Source organism: Sorghum bicolor, chromosome 4 (genome assembly GCF_000003195.3).
Source record: "Sorghum bicolor cultivar BTx623 chromosome 4, Sorghum_bicolor_NCBIv3, whole genome shotgun sequence".
NCBI lineage: Eukaryota > Viridiplantae > Streptophyta > Magnoliopsida > Poales > Poaceae > Sorghum > Sorghum bicolor.
The window spans coordinates 56,309,688-56,331,787 of record NC_012873.2 but is presented as its reverse complement, the minus strand read 5'-3'; the positions used below and the strand labels follow the sequence as shown (position 1 = coordinate 56,331,787).

Sequence of the window (22,100 nt, the reverse complement as noted above, 5' to 3'; positions counted from 1 at the left end):
CTTAAAATGATTTATAATTTAAAATGGAGGGAGTAGTTTAGAATATAATTTTTTCAGTGTCTTGGAGATGCTCTACCCAACTGTTATTCCAGCAGCTCAACGCCTCAACGACATCCGCAAAACACGAGAGTTGCGTTGAGCCAAGCATTTTTCGTGCCACTAGCAACAGAATTCTCCAGGTACATTGCCTCGACCCAACATCAACCAAAGATGTGTACTTATTACCAACCTAAAACTCACCTGTCGTACACGGCGTTGCGCGCGTACTTGTGCGGTGTGCACGCACGGCCGGCACGCCCCCTCATCGTTGGGTGCCGCCGACTCGGACTCGATCGATCAGTGTGCCGTGTGCAAGACCAGCCTGGAAGCTCCTCTGCCGATCGAGCAAGGCCGCGCTGCACACGGTGCGGCGCATGCATGCAGCGGCCGGGCATAGCATAGTAGATTTAGATCCCGAAATCCGCACTGCCAAAACTAACTGCGCCGCGCGCGCGCGGCAGCAGCAGCTTCTGTTACCAACGAACTCTCGCTAAACTCGTTCCCCTTTGTTCCCGCAACGAGGAGACTGCGTGCGCATTTTACCACCGCCGCTACTGCCCGCTGGACTGCCAGTTCCGATCGAGTCAAGAGGCCTTGTGCAGCATGCGCGGGCGGTCGTTGGAGTAGCCGACTACGTACGCGCGAGCCAGCGAGGGAGATCGTCGCGCGCATCAGAGAAGCTCTCTGGACGGAGGACGGGAACACTTCCATGGAGAACGGCCGCCGTGTCGCTGCGATCGCCCTGCCTCTCATCGCCTGCGCGCTCGTCGCCGCAGCCTTCGTTCTGCCGCCTCCCGCCTTCCTGGGCGGCGCCGCCGCCGAGTCGGCCAGCGTCGTCCGGGAGCACTTCCTGCGGCACGTTCCGCATGAGCCCCAGAAGGCGCCGGCGAGCGCGCAACTCGCCGAGAAGGTACGGTAACGTACGCACACGTGACGTGACTCGTGCACAAACGCGCGCGGCGTCATGGAAATCACGACACTCTGCGGGAAATAATCGTCGTTTCGTCGCGTTTGATTTGATCTGGTCGTCTGTCTACGTACGTGTGCATGATCAGGTGAGCGTCGGCCCGATCGAGGAATCCCTGGCCCGGTCTCGGGCGGCCATCCGCCGCGCTGCTCGCGAGGCCGCCCCGGCGACGGCGACGGCGGCGGAGAGCGTTCGGCGGAGCTTCAAGGACGTCGGCGACGCCTTCGTGCCGCGAGGCGCCATCTACCGAAACCCCAGAGCTTTCCACAGGTAAACACGTATGCGTTACTACTGTACTTCTCTTAGTTCTCCCAGATGGCCGGATCGATCTCATCGACATGCATGCGCAAATAGAGGATATATTTTTTTGTTATATATACATATATATAGACACAAATAAAGCATATATACCGTCAGTGCACAAATCAATAAAAATTCAATCTTTGACATGGATCGCCTGATCATGGATCAAGGAGCTACCTGGAGATGGAGAGGAAGTTCAAGATATGGACGTACAAGGAAGGAGAGCCGCCGCTGACGCACCTGGGCCCGTCCGCCGACATCTACTCCATCGAGGGCCAGTTCTTGGAGGAGATCGAAGACCCCCGGAACCCCTTCGCCGCCCGCCACCCCGGCGAGGCCCACGCCTTCCTGCTCCCCGTCAGCGTCTGCAACCTCGTGCAGTACATCTACCCATTCTACCGGCGCAACACCACGGCCTACATGGCGCACATGCGCCGCGCGCTCGCCGACTACGTCGACGTCGTCGCCGGCAGGTACCCCTACTGGAACAGGTCGCGCGGCGCCGACCACGTCATGGTCTCGTGCCACGACTGGGCGCCTCTGGTCTCCGAAGCGAACGGGGAGCTCTACGCCAACGCGATCCGGGTGCTGTGCAACGCCAACACCTCGGAGAGCTTCCGCCCGCGCAAGGACGCCACGCTGCCGGAGGTGAACCTCGGCGACGGCCTCCTCCGCCGCCCCACGTTCGGCATGCCGCCGGAGAACCGCACGACGCTCGCCTTCTTCGCCGGCGGCATGCACGGGCACATCCGCAAGGCGCTGCTGGGGTACTGGCTCGGCAGGAAGGACCCGGACATGGACATCCACGAGTACCTCCCCAAGGGGCAGGACTACCACGCGCTCATGGCCAGCGCCCGGTTCTGCCTCTGCCCCAGCGGATTCGAGGTGGCCAGCCCCAGGGTGGTGGAGTCCGTGTTCAGCGGCTGCGTGCCCGTCATCATCTCCGATGGGTACCCGCCGCCGTTCAGCGACGTGCTGGACTGGAGCAAGATGTCGGTGACCGTGCCGCCGGCGAGGATACCGGAGCTCAAGGACATACTCAAGGGGGTGTCCGAGCGGAGGTACCGGGTGCTGCGCGCCAGGGTGCTGCAGGCGCAGCGGCACTTCGTGGTGCACCGGCCGTCGCAGCGGTTCGACATGATCCGCATGGTGATGCACTCCATCTGGCTCAGAAGGCTCAACGTTAGGCTCCCGTACTGATGCAGGTTTCGGTCAGGTTCATTCATTCATGTGCTCGTGTTTTATTGTACATTATGCTTGTGGACATGTATTGATAGTAGTAGATCTTTTTTTTTCCTTCATGTTGCACTGTCAAATGTGTTTAATCTGAGTTGAAGATTGCATTGTATACGGCAGTACGTACAAAAGCTACCTACTTTTATATAGGTATAGTTTGATAGTCAACCCTAAAACTGTTGCCGAAGTCTGGATATTCAATCCTAAACTCTCAAACCGCGCAGGAGCTGCCCATCGGTCTCATGAACGCAGTTTTTTTTAAGCTTCAAGGGCACATGCCTTTACAAGTATGAACTACAAGATTTGCATTGAGACTCGGAGGAGTACTCCGAGCTTATCCTCGAGATGCTGCGTGGGTTCGTCCCCATCCGCGGATGCTTTGCCGCGTCGATGGTGGCCTTGGTTTGGAGCCATTCCTCGTCCGTGATCCCGAGGGCCTTTAGCGACTCCTCGGAGGAGTCGGTTGCCGCGCACGGGGCGGTCATGTTTTCCGGTGGATGCTTTGCCGCCGAGGAGTTTTTGTGGATGCTTTGCCATCGAAGTCGTCGTCCCTTCCGGCAGATGCTTTGCTATCGAGGTTGCTTGGACGGATGCTTTGCCGTCTGGAGGTTTATCTTCTACAGCTACACATCATTGCTGGTGACCAACGTGTTGAGCTATTTTGTGTTAGGTTCAGTTGCTTGGGGTTGTCTTGTGGAGGGTCCCCCCACCTCATGTTTCTTGCTTCGTTTGTGTTATGGACTTCGTTGGTAATCCATGGATTACTTGCGAATCTATTATATCGGTTACTTTGCCGCTCCATCGGCTCTCCTGCTTAATGAAAAATGCGTGAAGTCACGATCTCGAAAAAAAAAAGATTTGCATTGAGATTCGTGTCTAACAAAAAAATTGTTTCTCTCCTACTAGGCGTAAATCTCAGTACAAATATTGTGATCCATATTATGAGAGCATATGCCATTAAAGACAAAATTTACTTTACCTCGGTCTTATTTAAAGGTCCTTTTACTTTATAACGGGATAGTTTGGAAGTCTTGCCAGATCACCTAGCCTCGTCTCGCTAGACAAGGTTAGCCTTTCCAGTAGAGATGGACCAAGTTGGCTCGCTTGCTCGAGCGAGACAAAGAGAGTGTTTGATTCTATAGGCCATCGTCTGCCGACAAAACTTGTTGTATTCTCGCCATAGTTTGTAATGTGATTTTGTCTACCATAGTTTATAGTGTTGCCAAGCCATAGTACTATTTGGCTGATATCTAAACAGCCTCAAAACCTTAAGAAAAAGCATGCATGCTCATCATGACACCCAAACAGCTGAACCTAAAAAAACATGCATAGAAAATCGTGCTCATGAGCCGAACAGTTAAGACTTAAGAACCTTCGGTTTCTTGCTGAGCGAGGCAACCCGTTTCTTTTGTTTGGTGATGTACATTATCATTTTTAGTGCTTATTAAATGTTAGTCCCTTTTTTTTCTAAGGTCGTCTTAAAGGTTGAGCCTGCCTTCCGTTCTCTTTCATAATGCGAACATGCATGCATATGCATATCAGAATTCAAAATTTAAAATTCTCTGAACAATAATTTAGCTAATATTTTCCAAATATTATAATATAAACTTGTTATTATTGTTTTTGTAATTAAATGTAATATTCAATTATCATAGGTTTATAAGTATGGGGAATATACTATAAAATAAATAAATAGTCAAAGTATAATTCAGAAGACAATGTCATGTCAAATTATGCCTTGTAAAAGAAAATAGAGTGTAAGGTGGATCCTAAACTTTTAAGACCCCTCTTTTTGCACGCTACAGATGTGGTAAAGAGAAATATTGTGGCTCCCGGAGTATTTTTGTTGATATTGTGGAGTATGAGTACTAGAGCCTTTATCTCTAAATAAATCATTTTGTAGAGTTGCCTTAAATCAAAACATTTTATGTTCAACCAAATTTATAGAACAAAGTAACATTATTTATGATACTAAATAAACATATTGTGAAAATATTTTCATGGTGATAATTTGATGTCATCAATCTTGACGGTTTTCTACAAATCTGATTAAACTGAACTTGAGTTAAGAAAACCATACACGAGGGAAGAGAGAAGTTGTTTTCTGTGCAACCATATATACATGAGGAATCGGACGTCTCTTGCGAGTTATGACTAGTATGCTTTTCGGCCACATTATCTATTCCAGTCTAGGATGCTTCTCACATGACCAAACAAAAAATTTATGGCGTTTTAATATAAAAGATTAGGTTGATCCAGCAAATCTCCTATCTGATCTGCATTTCTAATAATTCATCCATCCCAAATTGTAAGTTATTCTAAAAATATTGGAGAGTCAAAGTATCTCAATTTGACCAAAATTATAGAGAGAATTATGAAAATTTATAACATTAAATAGGTATATATAAAAATCTAATTAATGAACAATGTAATGATACTAAGTTGATATCATAAATATTATTATCTTACTATAGAAATTTAGTGGTGTTTTGACTCTCTAATATTCTTAGAATGATTTATAATTTGGGATGAAGGTAATATTTTTTAAGGATGTCTCAAAATCCTGGTGATTGCGCCCTCGTGGTCAGTGCAAATCTCCTATCCTGTCTAATCCGGCAAAGTACGTCTCGCTCTACCGCCCACTGGTCACTGCGCCCTCGTGTTGATGCCAAGCGCCCGCCATCACGCCTCACATAGCCAGAAGTGGGGGAGAAGGAAAATTGGTTTGATCATGACATGACCATGTGTCCATGTATAAGAATGGATGTAAGGCTATCTTCAATTCCAACAGAAGACCTATAAGGAGACCTAAATTTAAAATAGGTTTTCAACATAATACTTATACCCTCCAATATAGTACCTATACTAGGTAGCGTGCTCGTGCGTTGCTACGGGACAGCTAAACTTTTATACTAAAACACATGGATCGCACGATATGATAACAATATTATAAAATAAAATGCCGATATTTAAGTGACTTTTAATAAAAAAAATACAAAGTTGGACAATACCCCATGCGTTTTCGCGGGTCAATCAAAGGTAGTGATTGGTTGAATATATGATTTTGTTGTACATATATGAAGACTTTAGGATAATTACCTATTATAAGTACATAAAGAAGAAAGGCTACACCTCAAATAGGTGCTAACATGAATTGATCCCAGTACGACACTATTTTAATCTTAAAGGAAGGTTGAAACCATGAAGTGGCAAATTAGGACAATTCCATATGAGGATTCGAGCAAAGTATTCCTTTATGATGAGCTTCGACATAAGCGTTAGGGATTCAATATAAATATTTGCACTATATAGGGAATATGTGACATATGATGAACTACTATGTGAAGCCAATATCATATGAATTGTTTGGTTGGAACATGTCATATGCAGTACTATTCCAAGTGTCAACGGAATTAAAGAGCAGGAGGGGTCGATCTGGCATACCGGACTAAAATATCTCAGTTATACCATGTCAGAAGACACCTCAGCCGCAATGCAAAATAGATATGATATAAATGTTTGGCTCAAAATGGCATGTCATATCCACTATTATTCGAAGCAAGAATTTAAAAAATTAGAAAATCATAAAGAAGACTAAGAGGGGTCAGGCACAAAGCAATATCATAATGTATGCCACATACACAATGTTAAGCCTTTACAGAGTGTGAAAAACAGAAATTTGATGACGCTATCTAGATTTGAGTGGTACTCAAAGTAAGTCCCACCTCTATGTTTCAATCGGCAAGACCGTTGAGTTAAAAGTGATTACAAATGCAAAATTATAGGAAGGAGATCAGTAACCATAAATTCACAAACACATCGCTGCAGCTCTGTTTCTGTTTCTGTATTTTTCTTTCTACTTTATACTGTAATTCCTTTTCTTAGACAGATAAGCATAATGGGGGCAAGGTAAAATCTAGATCAACATGTTCTATTATTGGTTGCTACAAGCTGCAGGGTATCCAAGTAGCTGAGAACAAAAATAACAATAAGAACCAATAGTTGTAGTAGTACCTGAGAAAACAGATCAGCCAGGTAGATTAGCATGCTCTGTTCAAGATCTCCAATGTTTTATTATTTGTAAAATGTTTGACAAATCTGATCACTGTAGCATTGAAGACCACTGAAATTAATTATAGCGAAACACTGCAATTTATCTCTCGGCCAATTTGGCTTTGCCACCACACCCTTAGGAATGCATTGTCAAACCAGTGATTATTAGCCATAAGAAGCTTACAGTTAGATAGCAGGCTTTGTGTGTTTATTATTTTCAACCACCAGTCCGTTCTTAGGAAGAGGCCCCTTAAGCTGCTGGAGGCAAGAGCAAGTGCTTAACCCCTGTTAAAAGGATAGCAAATTAGCAATATTAACCATTGTTGGAAACTTGGGATATGAGGAGACCATAATTTGTGTAACTAAAATTGATACGCAAAAAAAATACTAAGTTGTATAAAAAAATTATGTATCTGAAATATAAATTAAAAGATGAGGCAAAACCTTTAAAAACTGTACATATGGAACTGAGAAAAGGTTTTGCATAGTCATGGCTGCTGAGGCAGGATTACGAATTTATGATGACCCTGCCAGGACAGCCTCCGGCCGGCCCATCAGCACGCAGCACAGCTCTAGGTGTGCCTCGCCACTCTTGTCTGCCTTGGCCAACATGGCACTAAAATAAAGACAATTTCAAAAGGATTAGGCTTATATGATGAGTTGCTTAACTGGCTTCACAGCTATACTTCAGTATATATGTTTTGTTTATTTCGATATACAAATGCAGAAGTGCTCGAATTAGCAACAAATTCATGACTGATCAGTGTTTTCATGTTTAAGTTAAGCAATAAAAAGGACAAGATATATAAGAACTTTGTATTTATTTTAGTAAGGTAGCAGCTGAAAAATCATTATCAAAATATCTGGAACCAAGTTGCAGATATAAAAGCTAAGTGACGATATAGATTCTGCAAACTTTCACAAGATCCTAACAACCCATAAGGGGTGCCAAAATCAACAAATGGTACAATGTGTTCCTGTGAATCCCTTTAAAATTAAATACCTAAGAAAGTGTACTTCTCAATTCTATAAATCAATTAAGCCAAGCATTGCATACACTAAGTTTGATTCCAAATCGATAATCATGACAGTGTCATGACATTCAAACTCAAGATTGAGCATGGAACAAAGATGACGTGTCAAACTCAATGCAACCTTCTATGTGATCCATTTGAAAGCTTACTGGAAACCAAAAAAAGCCTTGTCAGCTGTATTCCCAAACAAATCTAAGCAGTGCACTACATTAAGCTAGTTTTCCTTTTGCCTATACATAATCATTGGTGCTGCCTCCTCCATCAAAGGTAGAAAGCCCCAATGCCAACAGAACTCTGAAACCCCAAGCATCACAAGTTCAGAAATTGGTACAGCCCATTGGATTCAAAATAGGCACACGCAGCAAAGGAATCAACTTTCAAAACATGCATACTAAACCAAAGTAACCATATCTTGCAGGGAACATGCATACTAAACCAAAGTAACCATATCTTGCAGGGTCCTACTCGTATTTTTATGAATTGTATCTTCCTACTTGAACCTTGCTGATTTCACCTATATGGTAGCTTTGCTTGAATCTGATTACTATTTAAACAGTGCTATAAATTTGACAGATAAGGTTTTCAAAAGTCATTGTTCAATCCAGCACACAGTTGTTCTGCAAAATTCTATGCATGCAACTTTTACAGAATAACTATTGTATCCTATAATTGACAGATGAATATCGTAAACATCATATGTTGGTAAGCTATTACGGGATGAAAGTGCAGAGCCAACTCCTCTTGATTTATCACTTTTGGAAGGCATCATAAATAATTTCTCTGCTGAGCAAGAGATTGATCAAGGTTCCATAGTTAGCTTCGACTACACATCCCTCTAGTATATTCCCTATACATTTGGGGAGGATTGACAGCTCACCGTGGGCCACGACGCAGGTAGAGGGCACTCGATGCAGGGAGGGTAGCTGCCTTGAGCTGCTTGGTTTCCGAACGGCTTCGACGTCGCGGGCACAGGGTCTCAGGCGCCTTGTTGCATCCGGTAGGCAGCGGCAGGAGTCGCGTCCGACATCGGCCTGTCCAACGGTGACAGCGGCTTGGCGAGGTCATCGATCCTGGTCACCTCCAGCAGCGGCACGGCGACGATGCCTTGGCGAGGTCGTCCGGCATCCTGAAGATAGTACTCAACTTCATGATCAGCAATATTGAAAAGCACAAGAGAACTATACTGGAATATCTTCATAGCAATAGCAAAATCTGTTGTCCTTCACTCCAATGTTCTGCATAAATATCAATCAAAGTCATGCGGAAATCAAATAGGTTGCATGGTAGCTCAGTGTCAATACAGAGCATGCCGTGTGGGTGAGGCTTGAGTTTGCAATCATCAGGCAGTGCAAAAAGCTCCAGTTAAGTAGTTGACCAAGTTGTAATGAAAATGTAATTATAAACATTATGGTCTCCACAACCGATCATGCAAAGGGAGACTATTCTAGTATCATAAACATCCTCAGAAAATTATCAAACTATCAGGATGGTTTATTAGAACATCCTCATAAAAAACAAAACATTGAACACAGCTATGGCAATGTAAATGTATGGAAGAAAAATACAGATTATTTTTGTTATTTATTTATTTATTTTCCTCTAAAATCTGAAGCAATACTTGATCCAATTCATAACTTCTCTTGCTCCTCCAGCTGGACCATCATTGAATTGATTGAATTGTCTTGTTCTGTACGAGAAACACTAATAGCTAGTCTCTCTTTCTTGCTAGAGGATAACAGACCGAATTTGAACCACAAATCCTGCAAAATGTCCAAAGTTCATTTTTGTTGACAAATGTTATATAGTTCATATGAATAATTCTTACATTATATTTAAATGCCCTAAAGTTCAGTTTCGTTGATGCACATATCTGCAGAAGGAAAAAGTGAAACGTTTTTTTCCTAAAATTTAGTTTGAAAAAAAATACACTATGCCCTAAAAAACTGATGAGACAAAATTTGCAGAAAAAACAACCAATCTCTTTTCTAATGGAAAAGTACACTACGACCCAAACAAACGTGCACTGTCAAAATTGCAACAATCTATGTGACAAATATGATAAAGCCACCTAACCTTAGTTTCTAGAAATTGACAGAATCTTCTTTGTTTTCATAATCCAAAAAAAAAACCACAAACTCCTTTGCAATAGATACAGGATCGTAAAGACAATTGTATGTCCACTGTAGTGGATAGAACCATAGGAATTAGTCCTGCATCAGCAGGTGCCATATCAAAAAGTCCAAACTGTTAGATCTCTGATGGTTGCTGCTTCACCTATATATCTGCACATGTGAATTCAAGCCTCTAAAGAATGGGATCAGTTATTCAGATGAAATGGGACTATATTAGGTGAAGCAACAACAAGATGTTGTGGCACGATGTATGTTCTAGGGCAGTAGCAAGAAAAATAGAGAACAAAAAAAGTTTTGCATGTCCTCCTAGGATCCATCACACATACCAACTGGTAAGAGCTGAGATTGAACCAAACTTTCAGGAGTTATCCAAGTTCAGAACTTGACACTAACCTTCACTACCGGATCCACTGTGAAGTAGCAGCAAGATCTGTCCTGTTGGGTGCTTGTTGCTGCATGATGAAGACCTAAGCACCTGGCATGCGACGGTGGCACCTTCTCTTCCTCTGAGCAGCACGAGGTGATGGCGGCACAACTGGTGTTGTCTTCAAAGATGAGCAGCTGGAGTTAGGACCATCAAAAAAGACAGGAGGGAGAACAAACATGAATTGTTAGGTCACGAACAATAGGGCAATCAGTGGCACCTGGAATGGGTGGCGAGCAAGCACCATGAGCGTTGATGCCTGATCTCTACGCTAGGCACATCCTCACCGACAATGTAGGGACTCCGGATCTTTACTGATGTCATCGATGAAGCCTAGAAATGACTCTAACCAGGAAGTTGAGGAGCTAGGCACGTCCTCACCGGCGACGCAGGGACAGGGGCTCACCAGTGGTGTCGTCAACAAAGTTTAGTGGTTGCTCCCACCTGCCTTTAATCATCTGTTGGTGAATAGATTTTGGTTGGTACCAGACTACCAGCAATCAACTTAGGACATTAAAAGTTCAGAACTAAGATATCTAAATCCTATAAAATTTTAAAGTAAGAAACGTCTCAGGTGCACTCTAAGTTTAAATACATGTGTATATATAAATCAGCTCCGTCTACAACTAATGTTTTTGGTTGTATATGACAACCAGTGGCACATGTACGCTTGATAATCTTGTATATGACAACCAGTGGCATATGTACGCTTGATAATCTTTGGAAGGGATCAAAGTTAGTAGTCATAATACATGTATACACTTGTAATTGGATAAGATCTCTGAATACAAATAGCCAAATGCTTGGTTTAACATATCATAAAGGCAAGGGAGAAGGATGAGGAGCACAAGGGCTAGGAACATTCAGAACAAAACAGATCAAATCACATAGAGGTGCAGGCGCAGATCCACTTAAGTCTGAAGGGCATTTGAGTGTGCACATGTACGACTGATAACCTTTGAAAGCGACCAAAGTTGTAGGCATAATACTTGTAAAGGGATACAAATATCTTAGTTCTCTGGAATCAACGGAAATCAAAGACTATAGAAAATCAGAGTGGGGTATATCTGAAAGAGATACATGTATACACTTGTAATTATATCAGATTTGAATACAGTGACTTTGGGTGCTCGGTTTTGCAAAACACAAAGGGAGAAAGTGTGGCATACCTGTGATGAAGGGCCCGACGCAGAAATTGCATGTGGCGGTGGCACCTTGTCCTTTTCAATGCTCCGTCCTAGGAGCAGCAAATGACGGGCACGGATCAGGGACGAGCGAGGCGGCGGCACATGTCGGAGGATGGCCTTGCGGCGGTGGCTTGTTCCTATGGTAGGGCTTTACCGGCGAGCGCGGACGCGACCAACGGCGAGCTCGTGGAGGCGGTCGCGACAGCGCACGACACCAGGGTCTGCGTGGACGTGGACGCGGCCACCAGCGCGCTCGTGGCGGCGGTCCTGACGGTGCTCGAGACCAATGAGGGGACCAGGGCGCTCGCGACGGCGTTGGGCGAGCGCAACCGTTCTCGTCCAGGAAGGGGGTCGGGGCGCGGGGATCGATCGCGACGCTCGCGCGGACGCGATAGGAGAGAGGGAGAGGATCGGGGAGGGGATCGACGGGGACGCGGACGGGGACGCACGATGCGGGAGGCAGACAGACGAAAAAAATGCCGCACCAGAAAAGTGTCCATCTTTTACTCTTTTTATTAGTTGTATTGTATATAGGATATAGGATAACTCAAATATGAGTATCCTCTCTCATCGAGACCCATTTGCAGAAATGATTCTCTTTTGAGTCTGTTGTTGGAGAATACTAAAAATGATAATAGAATCTTTTATCTGTAGCGTTACTCAAACTTCGAATAGGTGATAATAGAATCTTTTATCTGTAGCGTTACTCAAACTTCGAATAGGTCTTGTATTTTGGGTAAGGGTCGTTGGAGACAGTCTAAGGGTGAGTTTTGCGTGATCTATTGCTGCATGACACTTCTATATAGGGTCTGTTTAGTTCGTACCCTAAAAAGTTTTTGAGATATTGTAGCACATAAGTAACTATAGCAATTAGTGTCTAATCATGGACTAACTAGGCTCAAAAGATCCATCTCGTAAAATACATATAAATTGTACGATTAGTTTTTTTTTATCTATATCTAATGTTTCATGCATGTGTCCAAATGTTTAATGGGATGGGATATGATAAAAAGCTTTTAGGTCGCAACTAAACGAGGCCATACTAAAATTACTTTTAGGAGAAGAAGGAAAAGTGAGCCGACAGAGTTACTCTAATCAACACCCACGGTACCTTCTAAAAAAATCACACCCGCGGTGCTTTGCACTTCCAGCATGTTGCGTGTTCGACTCCAGTCCGATTTTGTGTACCTTGCGTGTTCGGTACCTTCTATTTATACGCAGTTATGCACCAACACCAACATGTGTACCATTCACAGTTATACTCTCCTGGTTTACAATCCATCAGTTATGTCACAACCTTTTCCCATAATATAATCTTTCCAGCGGATCACATTACCATTCATTTATTCAGTAAAAGAGAAGCATCGAGTGACGATTAGTCATTACAAGTGTGATTGTCCAGCCACAATCCACAGAATATTAGCATCGGGGATGAGCTAAAAGCAAGATAGGTAGCAAGGCTCTAAGTCGATGGACATTTAACGTCAGGGGAGAAGATGCATGTCATTGGAGCCCTTGGACGAGAACGGAAGGTATTCCTTACAGCTGCTACGTGGTATGACCAAATCTAATTCAGTATTAAGCAGGGGCCGCAGGGTAATATTTACACCAAAAATCCTCTTCACACTTCTGAACTCTATCTGTTGTCGATCACGTTCTCCAGCTCCTACACATGATCAAAATCATCACAAAATAGATGAAGACAATTATTATGTACCTAGATGAGCGATTAACGAGTAGTTTAGTTGAAATTTTCTGAAAACTTAATAATGAAACTAAACAAAAGGTGAGTTTGGCAAACCTACATTAAACACAGCAACCAAGGGCAACGAAGACACTGTCATGAGTGTCAAAAGAATCTACTGGGGCAGCATCTGTTGAAGAGAACACTTCGTACAGTTCAGCCAGCAGGCAATCACCCCTAGGAAACCTGAAGTTGCTGGCTGGCGAATGTCACCTTCTCTTCTTTGTAATGACCTCAGGAACTCCTCTGAGCTCAGGTTACCATCAGAGTTAGCATCAAACACATGGAAAATTATGTCCACTACTTTGTCAGTCAAGTCCACTCCACAAACCTATAAAGCAAAGAGTAAGAAATCAATCAGAATACGGATCTAATCTAATATTTGTGAATAACTGGAGCATCTCAGCTATAAACAAACAGGCTAGCTAGCAGCCTAGGGCAGAATACTACATAATGAGAGAAATGTGAAACAAGTGCTTCTTCTAATGAAACCTGGAAGAAATATTTCAATTGGTAATAGCTAATTCAAACTACACAGGGCAGGTGTAGAAGACCTTACATGTGATGCAGCACGTTTTAGATCCTGCTTCGTCAACAAACCATTTACTTTGCCATAGCTGAAGATGGCCATTGCAAATGGTTCCAACCTTCTTCGAAGATCAGCAAATGCCTTGAACTCCTGAGATTATAGAATTTTAATTTGAAATGGAACAATGGTGAACCCAAAGAACAATGATGATTGATGATGAATAGCTAATAGTCCAACCTCGAAGGTAATGCGCAGATCCTTGAGGTCAAGATTGTCATCCAAATCGTCGACTCTATCCAGTAATTTGTCTATGTAATTCATATCAGCAGAAGCAACCATGGATAAAGCAAAGTCCTTCACAGGTATTGTGTTGGATGATTTCACATCGTAGTGACTGAACTCCAAGCGGACAATCTGCAGAAGATTCAACCAGGGGGAAAACACAATGAGTTAAAAATTTCTCGTGAATGGACTAGGCATAATGAGAGGGAGGGGGTACCACATAGGCTTGTGGTGCTAAGAAAATTTTCATGCTTTCACTGAATCCTTTAACAAGGATTATTAATGCTTATTTTATGATGGTAACCCAGATGCTGGTCAAGAGGTAGAATACAATGGAAATAATCACTAATCTACACCAATACAAAATGAGATGCACTAGTAAAAACATTGAACTTTGACCTTACCAAAGCTCAGTTTCTCCAAGACCAACACACTAAATAGTTACAAAACAAGGAAACTCTACCATAAGTTGTGCGTTCAAAATCTGGAATGAATTAGAATTTGGTAGTGCAAGCTTGTCCCTTCTATTTCTACATTCCAAAAATTGCAGTTTTTTCCATGTACAAATATTTTGTTTCTGATTCTCCACAGTTTACTTCTTTATAGAAAGTACATAAAACCAAATACAACTCTATACGAATTAATCTGCAAACTTACATATAGCATGGTCATGTTCATCAACATTTTCTAGAATAGAACTATTTGTGACACATAATCTTCCTCTATGAAATGAATAGATTGTTTTGAGTTCTGAAGAAATACAGAAGCAAATGCTGACAAGTGCAGTTGATTGATACAGACTCTGATTTATTTGGCTTTAACTAAGTCTCTCCAGAGTTATATCAATAGAAACATTATCTAGATTGATAATATATTAATGAACAAAAAAATGAAAAAGAAATAAATCACCTCATCATGCAATTGCTTCAAAAAACTAGAGAACTTATCATAGTGTAGATGTTCATTCCCATCCTTGCCAAAGAAGTACTCGACCAGTCCACCATCTTCCACCGGCTGACAAACCTTACGTCCAAAGCGTAAACCATCCCTATGAGCAGCTCCTTGTCTATTATAGGATCGCATCAGTGTCATCACTTTCCTAAACTCATCTTTGTCAATTTCCCTGTGATGAAGACATAGTAGCAAGTGAGAACAAAGAATAATAAACAGAAAAACAGTGTCGAATTTAATCATACCCTTGGACATGCTCAAAAAGCAGGTTTTTTTTGTGGATGACAAACTGTACATGAATTGCCAAATGTAAACAACATGTAGGGGATAATATAGTTTAAAGGCGTCGTTCTGTAAAGCACATACCAAAATGTAAAGTGAACCACATAATTTTAATAGATTCAGAAATGGAAAAAAAAAAAGAGTCGAGTTTAAAGGGATCAAACAATGCAGAAGTCAAAACTAGCGATGTCAGGTATTTCTTTTACTCTTTCTGATTTTCTTCCAGAACTATGCCATTCACAGTTTTAAATTCTAAGGACTTACATTGGTTAACTGTTCCAATGCAATAACCCATGTATAACCAGATTCATTAATTAAAATGGGTACTAGATTTGCTACGAAATGTTGTGATAAAAATTTTGGGGTGGGGTAGAGAGATTTGGAGGTGTTCTTTGTTGAGAGATTGAGATCTGGTGCTTCCTTTGAATCCATGGAGGTGACATTTTGCCAGTGGGGTCACATACTCACATCGGGAGTTCTATATACCAAATGTGATCAAATGCCACCAAAAGAAACATGGGATTGCATTTTCCCCAGATACCATTAGCTGTAGAAGATCGCACATATGACCATAGTCATCTGATACCAGTATTTCCAAATAAGATGTGGCTAGTCAAAAAATTTCCAAACTAAAATATGTAAGTGAGCAGGCTTGCAACAATTAAATGGTTCAGAGCTAATTAAATTAAAATAAGAAGAGGGACCAGATGCTGAGATGCACAAAGAAGCCTCTACAGAATATGAATATAAACGGGCTCCAGTAGCTGGAAGATAACATACCCATTGTGATCAAGATCAAACATCTTGAAAGCCACATTGAAGCTTGATTCAGGGATGCTAAGTAATGTTACAAAGAAGATATACCTGCATGAGGCAACATTAGAAATAAAAAATTAGTAGTACAGAAAGGCATGTGACACTAATAGCCAACAACAAAGCCTTTTAGTCCCAAGCAAGTTGGGGTAGGCTAGAGTTGAAACCCGACATGAGCCCCTAGTCACGGTTCAGGTACGTCGATAGCTGCTTTCCAAGCACTCCTATCTAAACAAAGATCTCTAGGTATATTCCAACCCTTTTGACACTAATAGCATAGAGATACTGATACCCAGTAAGCTAGATGCCTAGATGTGTCAGTGTCATCCCTACGCATGTATAGTTGACGGCGCGTCCGCGCCTATATATGATAATATATCCCTACATTAGCTTGTCTTAACTATTTCATTGCATAAAGATAACAAGACAGAACGAAGAGAAACTACGAATGTAGATGCAGATATGTATAGTAGATGGCAGGGGAAATGGCAAACAATCATTTTAGTTCAAGTCACAACCCACTTACTCAGAAAAGGAGATGACTCCATCACCATTTGTATCGAATAGCATGAAAAACTCAGATGGGGCACACTGTAGCTCGCCAGGGTGGCGCTCCCCCCTCAATCTCCCTTCCCTGACAATTTTGGACTCTGATGGGGGGAAAACGGGAACGACCGCCCTCATCAGGTCGGTAGGTAACATGTACATCTCACCCTCCGGGCTGTGGACGGATGCGAAGTACTCAAAGATCTAGCAGAAGAAGCACAAGGATTTGAATGGGAAAATTATCACCATATGACGTAGAATGGTTATTCTGATTTCTGAATATGGAATGCCACATTACCTTCTCTGGAGGGCTGCGCGTCCTAATCCTTTTCTCATACTTGAAGAACACCCTTCGGCGATATGAATCTACAAGACGATGTTAACCAAATCATCATGCCGTTTCTATCAACTATGACCAAATTAACTTAAATATACAATATACACGGCTACAAATGCTCTTCAAACGAGAAGAATGCTGATGGCGACTCGGCTAGAAAAAAACACTAGCATTTTTCGTGCAACGATAGCCACAAATCCACAGGCTCGGACGCGTCACATCATCTACACAAAGCATCGCAGACGCTAATTCATTGCGTAAAGCTACGTATTGTTCAACCAAGGGTGCTCACCCCCGAAGAGGAATCTGGCCTCCCGCTCCCCGGTGGCTCCAACACCGCCGAAAGCTGCGGGGAAGCCGCTGTTGCCTCCGCCGCCTGCGGTGGTGGCATCCTCCGCCAGGCCGGAGTCCGCGAGCGGCTGCGGGTTCGAGGACAGCAGCCAGATCCCCAGCCCCGAGCCGGCGGCCACCGCGGCCGCGGTGAAAGCCCTAGAGTCGCTGGCCGCCTCGGCCTCAGCAGCGGCTGCGGAGAAGGCGCGGACGCGGGCGCGGGAGGGCCCGAGCCGCTCGACGGCGGATCGGAGGCGGGTTAACGCGGCAGCCATGGATGTCGGGGGCTAGCGGCTTCGATTCGCCGAGGACGGAGGGAAGGGAAGGGAGGGGGGAAGCGGCGACGCGGGGACGGGGACGCACGGACGTTGGCGGAGCCTGCCGGAATGCGAGGGAGGAGGGAAGGAATAGGCGATTAGCTGGCCGGCTTTCTTGGGCTTCCCATTTTTGTGCCGTGGAGACAAGACAACCCGGCCAGGGCCTGTCCGGCTTTGTAGCCTCAGGCAATATGCAAGCAAAAAAAATGTTCTTTTTCAATTTCCTTTATTTATTCAAAAAAAAACACGGCTTGTATATGGCAGTGGCAGTAAGCTTTGGCAAAACTACATCGAGTATTTCAAAGTCACATGACTTCGGTAACATTTGGCGAACCTTGCTAACTCCACCTGGTCTACCCTGACGGAGAAGCCAGTGATATCTCATGAAAACAATATAACAGTGTTTTGTTTGTGTTCTTTGTTGTCTTAGCCTTTCCCGCTACGAAAGTCGATGGAAAGCTACTCAAAGAACATGTGCATCCGAAGGATTAAGTGTTCCGTGTTCCGATCCCGTGGTCCTACGTAATGCAACTTAAAAAGTGCTTCATGAAAATCCAATTAAAATTATGAATGAAAACAACATGTGCCAGTGCTAGTCTATTTTTTGTATAAAGCTTGACATTGAACAAACACTTAAACTATGGATATATACATACATACATACACCTTTATAGTTCACAACATCTTTTGTTTGACACTATTTACTATTTTTGCTCTAAAATAATCAAATACAATGTCAGATACGTATATCGTATCTGACACTATTTACTCACCTGCTCCGCCATGGTTGACATTGTATTTGATATGTCTATTATTTTAGCATGAAAATGGCTCCACACAGATAATATTGTGAGTTGTAGAATTTTGTTTCAATCCAATCCAACTCATAAAAAAGTTAAGATTTTTTGTAGTGAGTTGTGCAGAAATGGAATCCCTATCAATTGAACGCGAGATTTGAATTTCTTCAGTACCACTTTTTTATTCAGAACAATTGTTTAAAAAAATTTTAAAAAAAAGCTTACCAGCGGTAGTAATAAAGCCCAGTATGTAAACAGTAAGAAAAAGGGCCCCCAAAAGGAAAAGCCCATGTAACCTCAAAAGAAAAGAACAAAAGCCCACCTAACTCGCATACATATAACCAGCCGGATGAGTAGGGTTTTGGTTTGGGCACGCCTTCTATCCTCGCGCCGCCGCCGCTGTCGCCGTCTACGCCGTGCGCCGCTGCCCGTTAGTCCTCTCGAACATCAACCATGGCGGAGCAGGTGAGTTGCATCCGTGGACTGCATGACGAGCTATCCATTTGTTATCTTTCGATAAGCCCGAGTGGGGAATACTAGCCTTCCCGCAGCGTTCTTTTGGCCCAATTTGCTATGGTGCCTTGCTTGTAAGTCATGTTGACACCTTCAGGTCTAGACGTCTAGTGCTGTTCTGTCGAGGTGTCCTTGCTCTTATGTAGACGTCCTATTGATCCTCATTAGCATCGTTCAATCCTGATACTATGAAATGGATGTGGGTAACTAATTTCCTCACTGATTGATTCAGGGCCTGTTTAGATCCCAAATTTTTACATTCCAAAAGTTTTGGCTGTAAACTTTACATCTGAATAGGTGTTTAAATGCTTCCAAAACCTTTTTGGTCTGCAACATATAAGACAGATTTGCCCACATTTAATGCTTGATTTGTTTTATTAATTGAAGTACAGGCACATGATTGCTGGGGGTATATCCGTCCAACTCGGGTCTCTAGCCACTTTTTGGACAGTTTTGGGACTCAAGGGTCCCAAATTCTAAATCTTTACAACCCATGGTTTACATACCCCTGTTTAGATCCATTCTTCCAAAAAGTGTACATTTCTCCAAAACATTTTGGTTTTTGGCTGCATCTAAACAGGCCCTCAGTTGCGACGCTATAAAATAGATGTAGATAAATATTCAGTCGAGCACCAGATCTATGTGGATCAGTCTAGTTCTTACTATGTAGCACGAGTGGGTTGCTATGTTTCTGTTATCAGTACAATTTCATCAACTTGTCACCATTTTATCTGTAATAAAAACTAAACACTTATCTGTTTTTTGCAGACAGAGAAGGCTTTCCTCAAGCAGCCTAAGGTTTTCCTCTGGTAAGAGAAATTAGTGTTATTCTTTGTAAATTGGGTTCGTGGTATTTTGTTGTGCAACGAACTACTAATCATGGTTTCATTTCTATAATGCTGCAGCTCGAAGAAGGCCGCCAAGGGGAATAAGCCTGGCAAGGGTGGCAACAGGTTCTGGAAGAACATTGGCCTTGGTTTCAAGACTCCCAGGGAAGCCATCGAAGGTTTGTCCTGGAGCTCGCTTGTCCAACAATTTTGTCATTTCAGAACTCCCTAATTTGATGTTACTTGTTAGCTTAATGTAACTTACTCTGGGTTCGTAGTGTTCACTGATTCATCACTTTTAAGAGACTAGCAGAGAATCCACAACTGATCAAATCCAGTATAAGTGTACCCTATTTAAGCTATCGGTCACTCAAGTGTTTCATCCTTTATGCAACACTTGGGCTGTACTGAAATAGAAAACATTAGCAATCTTATGGCAATGTTGCTATACTCCAAGGAGTGCCTGGTTCTCTTAATGGCCATTGAAATGAATGCTTTGTATCCAACCTGGAGGTGTGACTAGAAACAGTATGGATGGCATGAAAATTTGTCTTTCAGTTCGTCCTTGATTACACGTGCTTCTTTATCTACCTGATTCTTTATGAACATTCCTGCTCCCTTAAACTAGATTGTTTGCTATCCACTTACCATTGGTCTGTCTCTTCATGTTTTTTTTGGTGTCTGTGTGGCTCTTTTTTTTTGGTTTCCAATGCATTTACTCAGAATTGCTTGCCATAGCTGTCCAGTGCAGAAACTAAGTAAACTTTGAGACCTAAATGTTCTTCATTTGTCTTGTATTGCAGGAACCTACATTGATAAGAAATGCCCATTCACTGGCACTGTGTCAATTAGAGGCCGCATCATTGCTGGAACATGCCATAGCGCCAAAATGAACAGGACCATCATTGTTCGTAGGAACTACCTTCACTTTGTCAAGAAATATCAGAGGTCGGTGAATATTCTTTGATGGTTTTCAGACTTGTATGGGATAATTTCATCATACTAACCGTAATTCTGGTTTTCTTGTATAGGTATGAGAAGAGGCACTCTAACATCCCCGCCCACATTTCCCCTTGCTTTCGTGTGAAGGAAGGAGACCATGTGATTATTGGCCAGTGCAGGTAAAAAGACAGTTTTGATTATTTTGAAGCTAAGGCCTTGTTTAGTTCGCGAAATGAAAAGTTTTCAGGCACTGTAGCACTTTCGTTTGTTTGTGGCAAATATTATCCAATCATGGACTAACTAGGGTAAAAAGATTCGTCTTCATCTATATTTAATGCTTCATGCATGTGCCGTAAGATTCGATGTGACGGAGAATCTTGAAAACTTTTTGGTTTTTGGGGTGAACTAAACAAGGCCTAAGCTTGGTCTTTGCACAACTTATCTCTACATTTGCACCACTTTTCCCAATACGATTATGGCATTACTATAGATACTAGATTTTCTGCTGTGCCCATAATAGCTGCTCGATGGCACTCTAAGCTCTCAAAAACTCACTGTTGTGCCATGTGCCTATGCAGGCCACTGTCCAAGACGGTGAGGTTTAATGTGCTGAAGGTTATCCCTGCCGGGTCAAAGAGTGGTGCAGTGAAGAAGGCATTCACTGCTGCCTGAGGAAGAGGAATACATCAAAGATTCTGAAAGATATAGATCATGAGAAGATTCTGAAAGTTATAGATCATGAGAAGATTGCGAAAGTTATAAGATCACGAGATTTTGATGTCAGTTTCTATATGCCATTTGTACTAGGATTTTTGACTCAGAGAAATATGTGCGAAGTTAAAAGTCAAATGTGCTGAATTCAGCAATATTGTGAAGAGCAAAATCTTGAGTGACGTATTTAAGGCTTTGTTTCAGTTGAACGATTATCCTTTTGCGTTTACAGGTGAAAACATCTCGCTGGTTGTGATTATGTGGGTTCTTCTAAGAGGGCCGACACCGATTGGTCTATGCCTAATTTGCATGGATCCCATTCCTGACATCATCGTCGACTTCACGAATTGTTCTTTTTCCTGTAATCAAAAGAACCTTAGGCCTTTCCAGGAATTTAGAGGAATTTGAAAATAACCTAGGTAATCTAAGTAATAATAAAATAGCAAGGACTTTCTAGATATTAGTTTCAGCTCATGTGATCAACGCAAGATCATGTGATCAACGCAAGACAGCCGCCACTTGGGTGCTGGGATAGAACAATGGGACGCAATCACGCAACCCTTGTGCCGTCTGCCGTGACACTGGTGAACTACAACCGCTCTAAGATGTGAACGTACAAGCATTCCAGACGACCGCTCTTCTCAAACAGTTCGCACGATGCAGTGGACGCAACTGCTGAACTCATACGTGTCTAGCGATAAGCCGGCCATTCGGCCAAGGCCAACAGTGACGCGCTTCTGGGTTTCCGGCGCACACCTCGACTCTCCATTCCCTCCATGGACAGGGACACGGCCGGGAGCAGAA

General features: G+C 43.0%; 3 protein-coding genes and 1 long non-coding RNA gene across 10 annotated transcripts; 2 read left to right on the top strand and 2 right to left on the bottom strand.

The window, feature by feature from the left end:
• LOC8072457 (probable glycosyltransferase At5g20260) lies at positions 320–5,160 on the top strand. The gene is made up of 3 exons (XM_021460506.1): positions 320–949; positions 1,095–1,276; positions 1,480–5,160. The coding sequence occupies exons 1-3, from the start codon at positions 749–751 to the stop codon at positions 2,507–2,509; spliced, it is 1,413 nt and encodes a 470-aa protein (XP_021316181.1). The 5' UTR covers positions 320–748; the 3' UTR covers positions 2,510–5,160.
• LOC110435125 lies at positions 6,353–11,848 on the bottom strand. 7 transcript variants are annotated; one of them, XR_002452797.1, is made up of 6 exons: positions 11,530–11,845; positions 11,358–11,425; positions 10,409–10,646; positions 8,510–10,309; positions 7,043–7,214; positions 6,353–6,883 (listed from the first exon to the last, which is right to left on the bottom strand). It is a non-coding gene; the product is annotated as an uncharacterized LOC110435125 (long non-coding RNA). The 7 variants fall into 7 exon arrangements; XR_002452800.1 differs by having other exon boundaries at positions 10,409–10,636; XR_002452796.1 differs by having other exon boundaries at positions 8,510–9,392; positions 10,158–10,309; positions 11,358–11,842.
• LOC8059679 (calcium uptake protein, mitochondrial) lies at positions 12,664–17,669 on the bottom strand. The gene is made up of 9 exons (XM_002452394.2): positions 17,152–17,669; positions 16,821–16,888; positions 16,503–16,726; positions 15,944–16,027; positions 14,840–15,053; positions 13,886–14,062; positions 13,679–13,798; positions 13,181–13,450; positions 12,664–13,041 (listed from the first exon to the last, which is right to left on the bottom strand). Exons 1-8 carry the CDS (start codon positions 17,462–17,464, stop codon positions 13,235–13,237), a joined length of 1,416 nt encoding a protein of 471 aa, XP_002452439.1. The 5' UTR covers positions 17,465–17,669; the 3' UTR covers positions 12,664–13,041; positions 13,181–13,234.
• Positions 18,652–21,511, top strand: LOC8059678 (40S ribosomal protein S11). Its single transcript, XM_021460461.1, has 6 exons — positions 18,652–18,768; positions 19,585–19,625; positions 19,722–19,822; positions 20,447–20,591; positions 20,675–20,764; positions 21,164–21,511. The coding sequence occupies exons 1-6, from the start codon at positions 18,757–18,759 to the stop codon at positions 21,255–21,257; spliced, it is 483 nt and encodes a 160-aa protein (XP_021316136.1). The 5' UTR covers positions 18,652–18,756; the 3' UTR covers positions 21,258–21,511.

Excerpts from the sequence above, each read along its gene's own strand:
- LOC8072457 (XM_021460506.1), top strand. The coding sequence starts at position 749 with ATGGAGAACGGCCGCCGTGTCGCTGCGATCGCCCTGCCTCTCATCGCC. Across the intron at positions 950-1,094 it reads GCGCGCAACTCGCCGAGAAG|GTGAGCGTCGGCCCGATCGA; the intron begins GTACGGTAACGT and ends GTGCATGATCAG. Across the intron at positions 1,277-1,479 it reads AACCCCAGAGCTTTCCACAG|GAGCTACCTGGAGATGGAGA; the intron begins GTAAACACGTAT and ends TCATGGATCAAG.
- LOC8059679 (XM_002452394.2), bottom strand. The coding sequence starts at position 17,464 with ATGGCTGCCGCGTTAACCCGCCTCCGATCCGCCGTCGAGCGGCTCGGG. Across the intron at positions 16,727-16,820 it reads CGCGCAGCCCTCCAGAGAAG|ATCTTTGAGTACTTCGCATC; the intron begins GTAATGTGGCAT and ends TTCTTCTGCTAG. Across the intron at positions 16,028-16,502 it reads GGAGTCATCTCCTTTTCTGA|GTATATCTTCTTTGTAACAT; the intron begins GTAAGTGGGTTG and ends TGCCTCATGCAG.
- LOC8059678 (XM_021460461.1), top strand. Across the intron at positions 19,626-19,721 it reads CAGCCTAAGGTTTTCCTCTG|CTCGAAGAAGGCCGCCAAGG; the intron begins GTAAGAGAAATT and ends ATAATGCTGCAG. Across the intron at positions 19,823-20,446 it reads TCCCAGGGAAGCCATCGAAG|GAACCTACATTGATAAGAAA; the intron begins GTTTGTCCTGGA and ends CTTGTATTGCAG.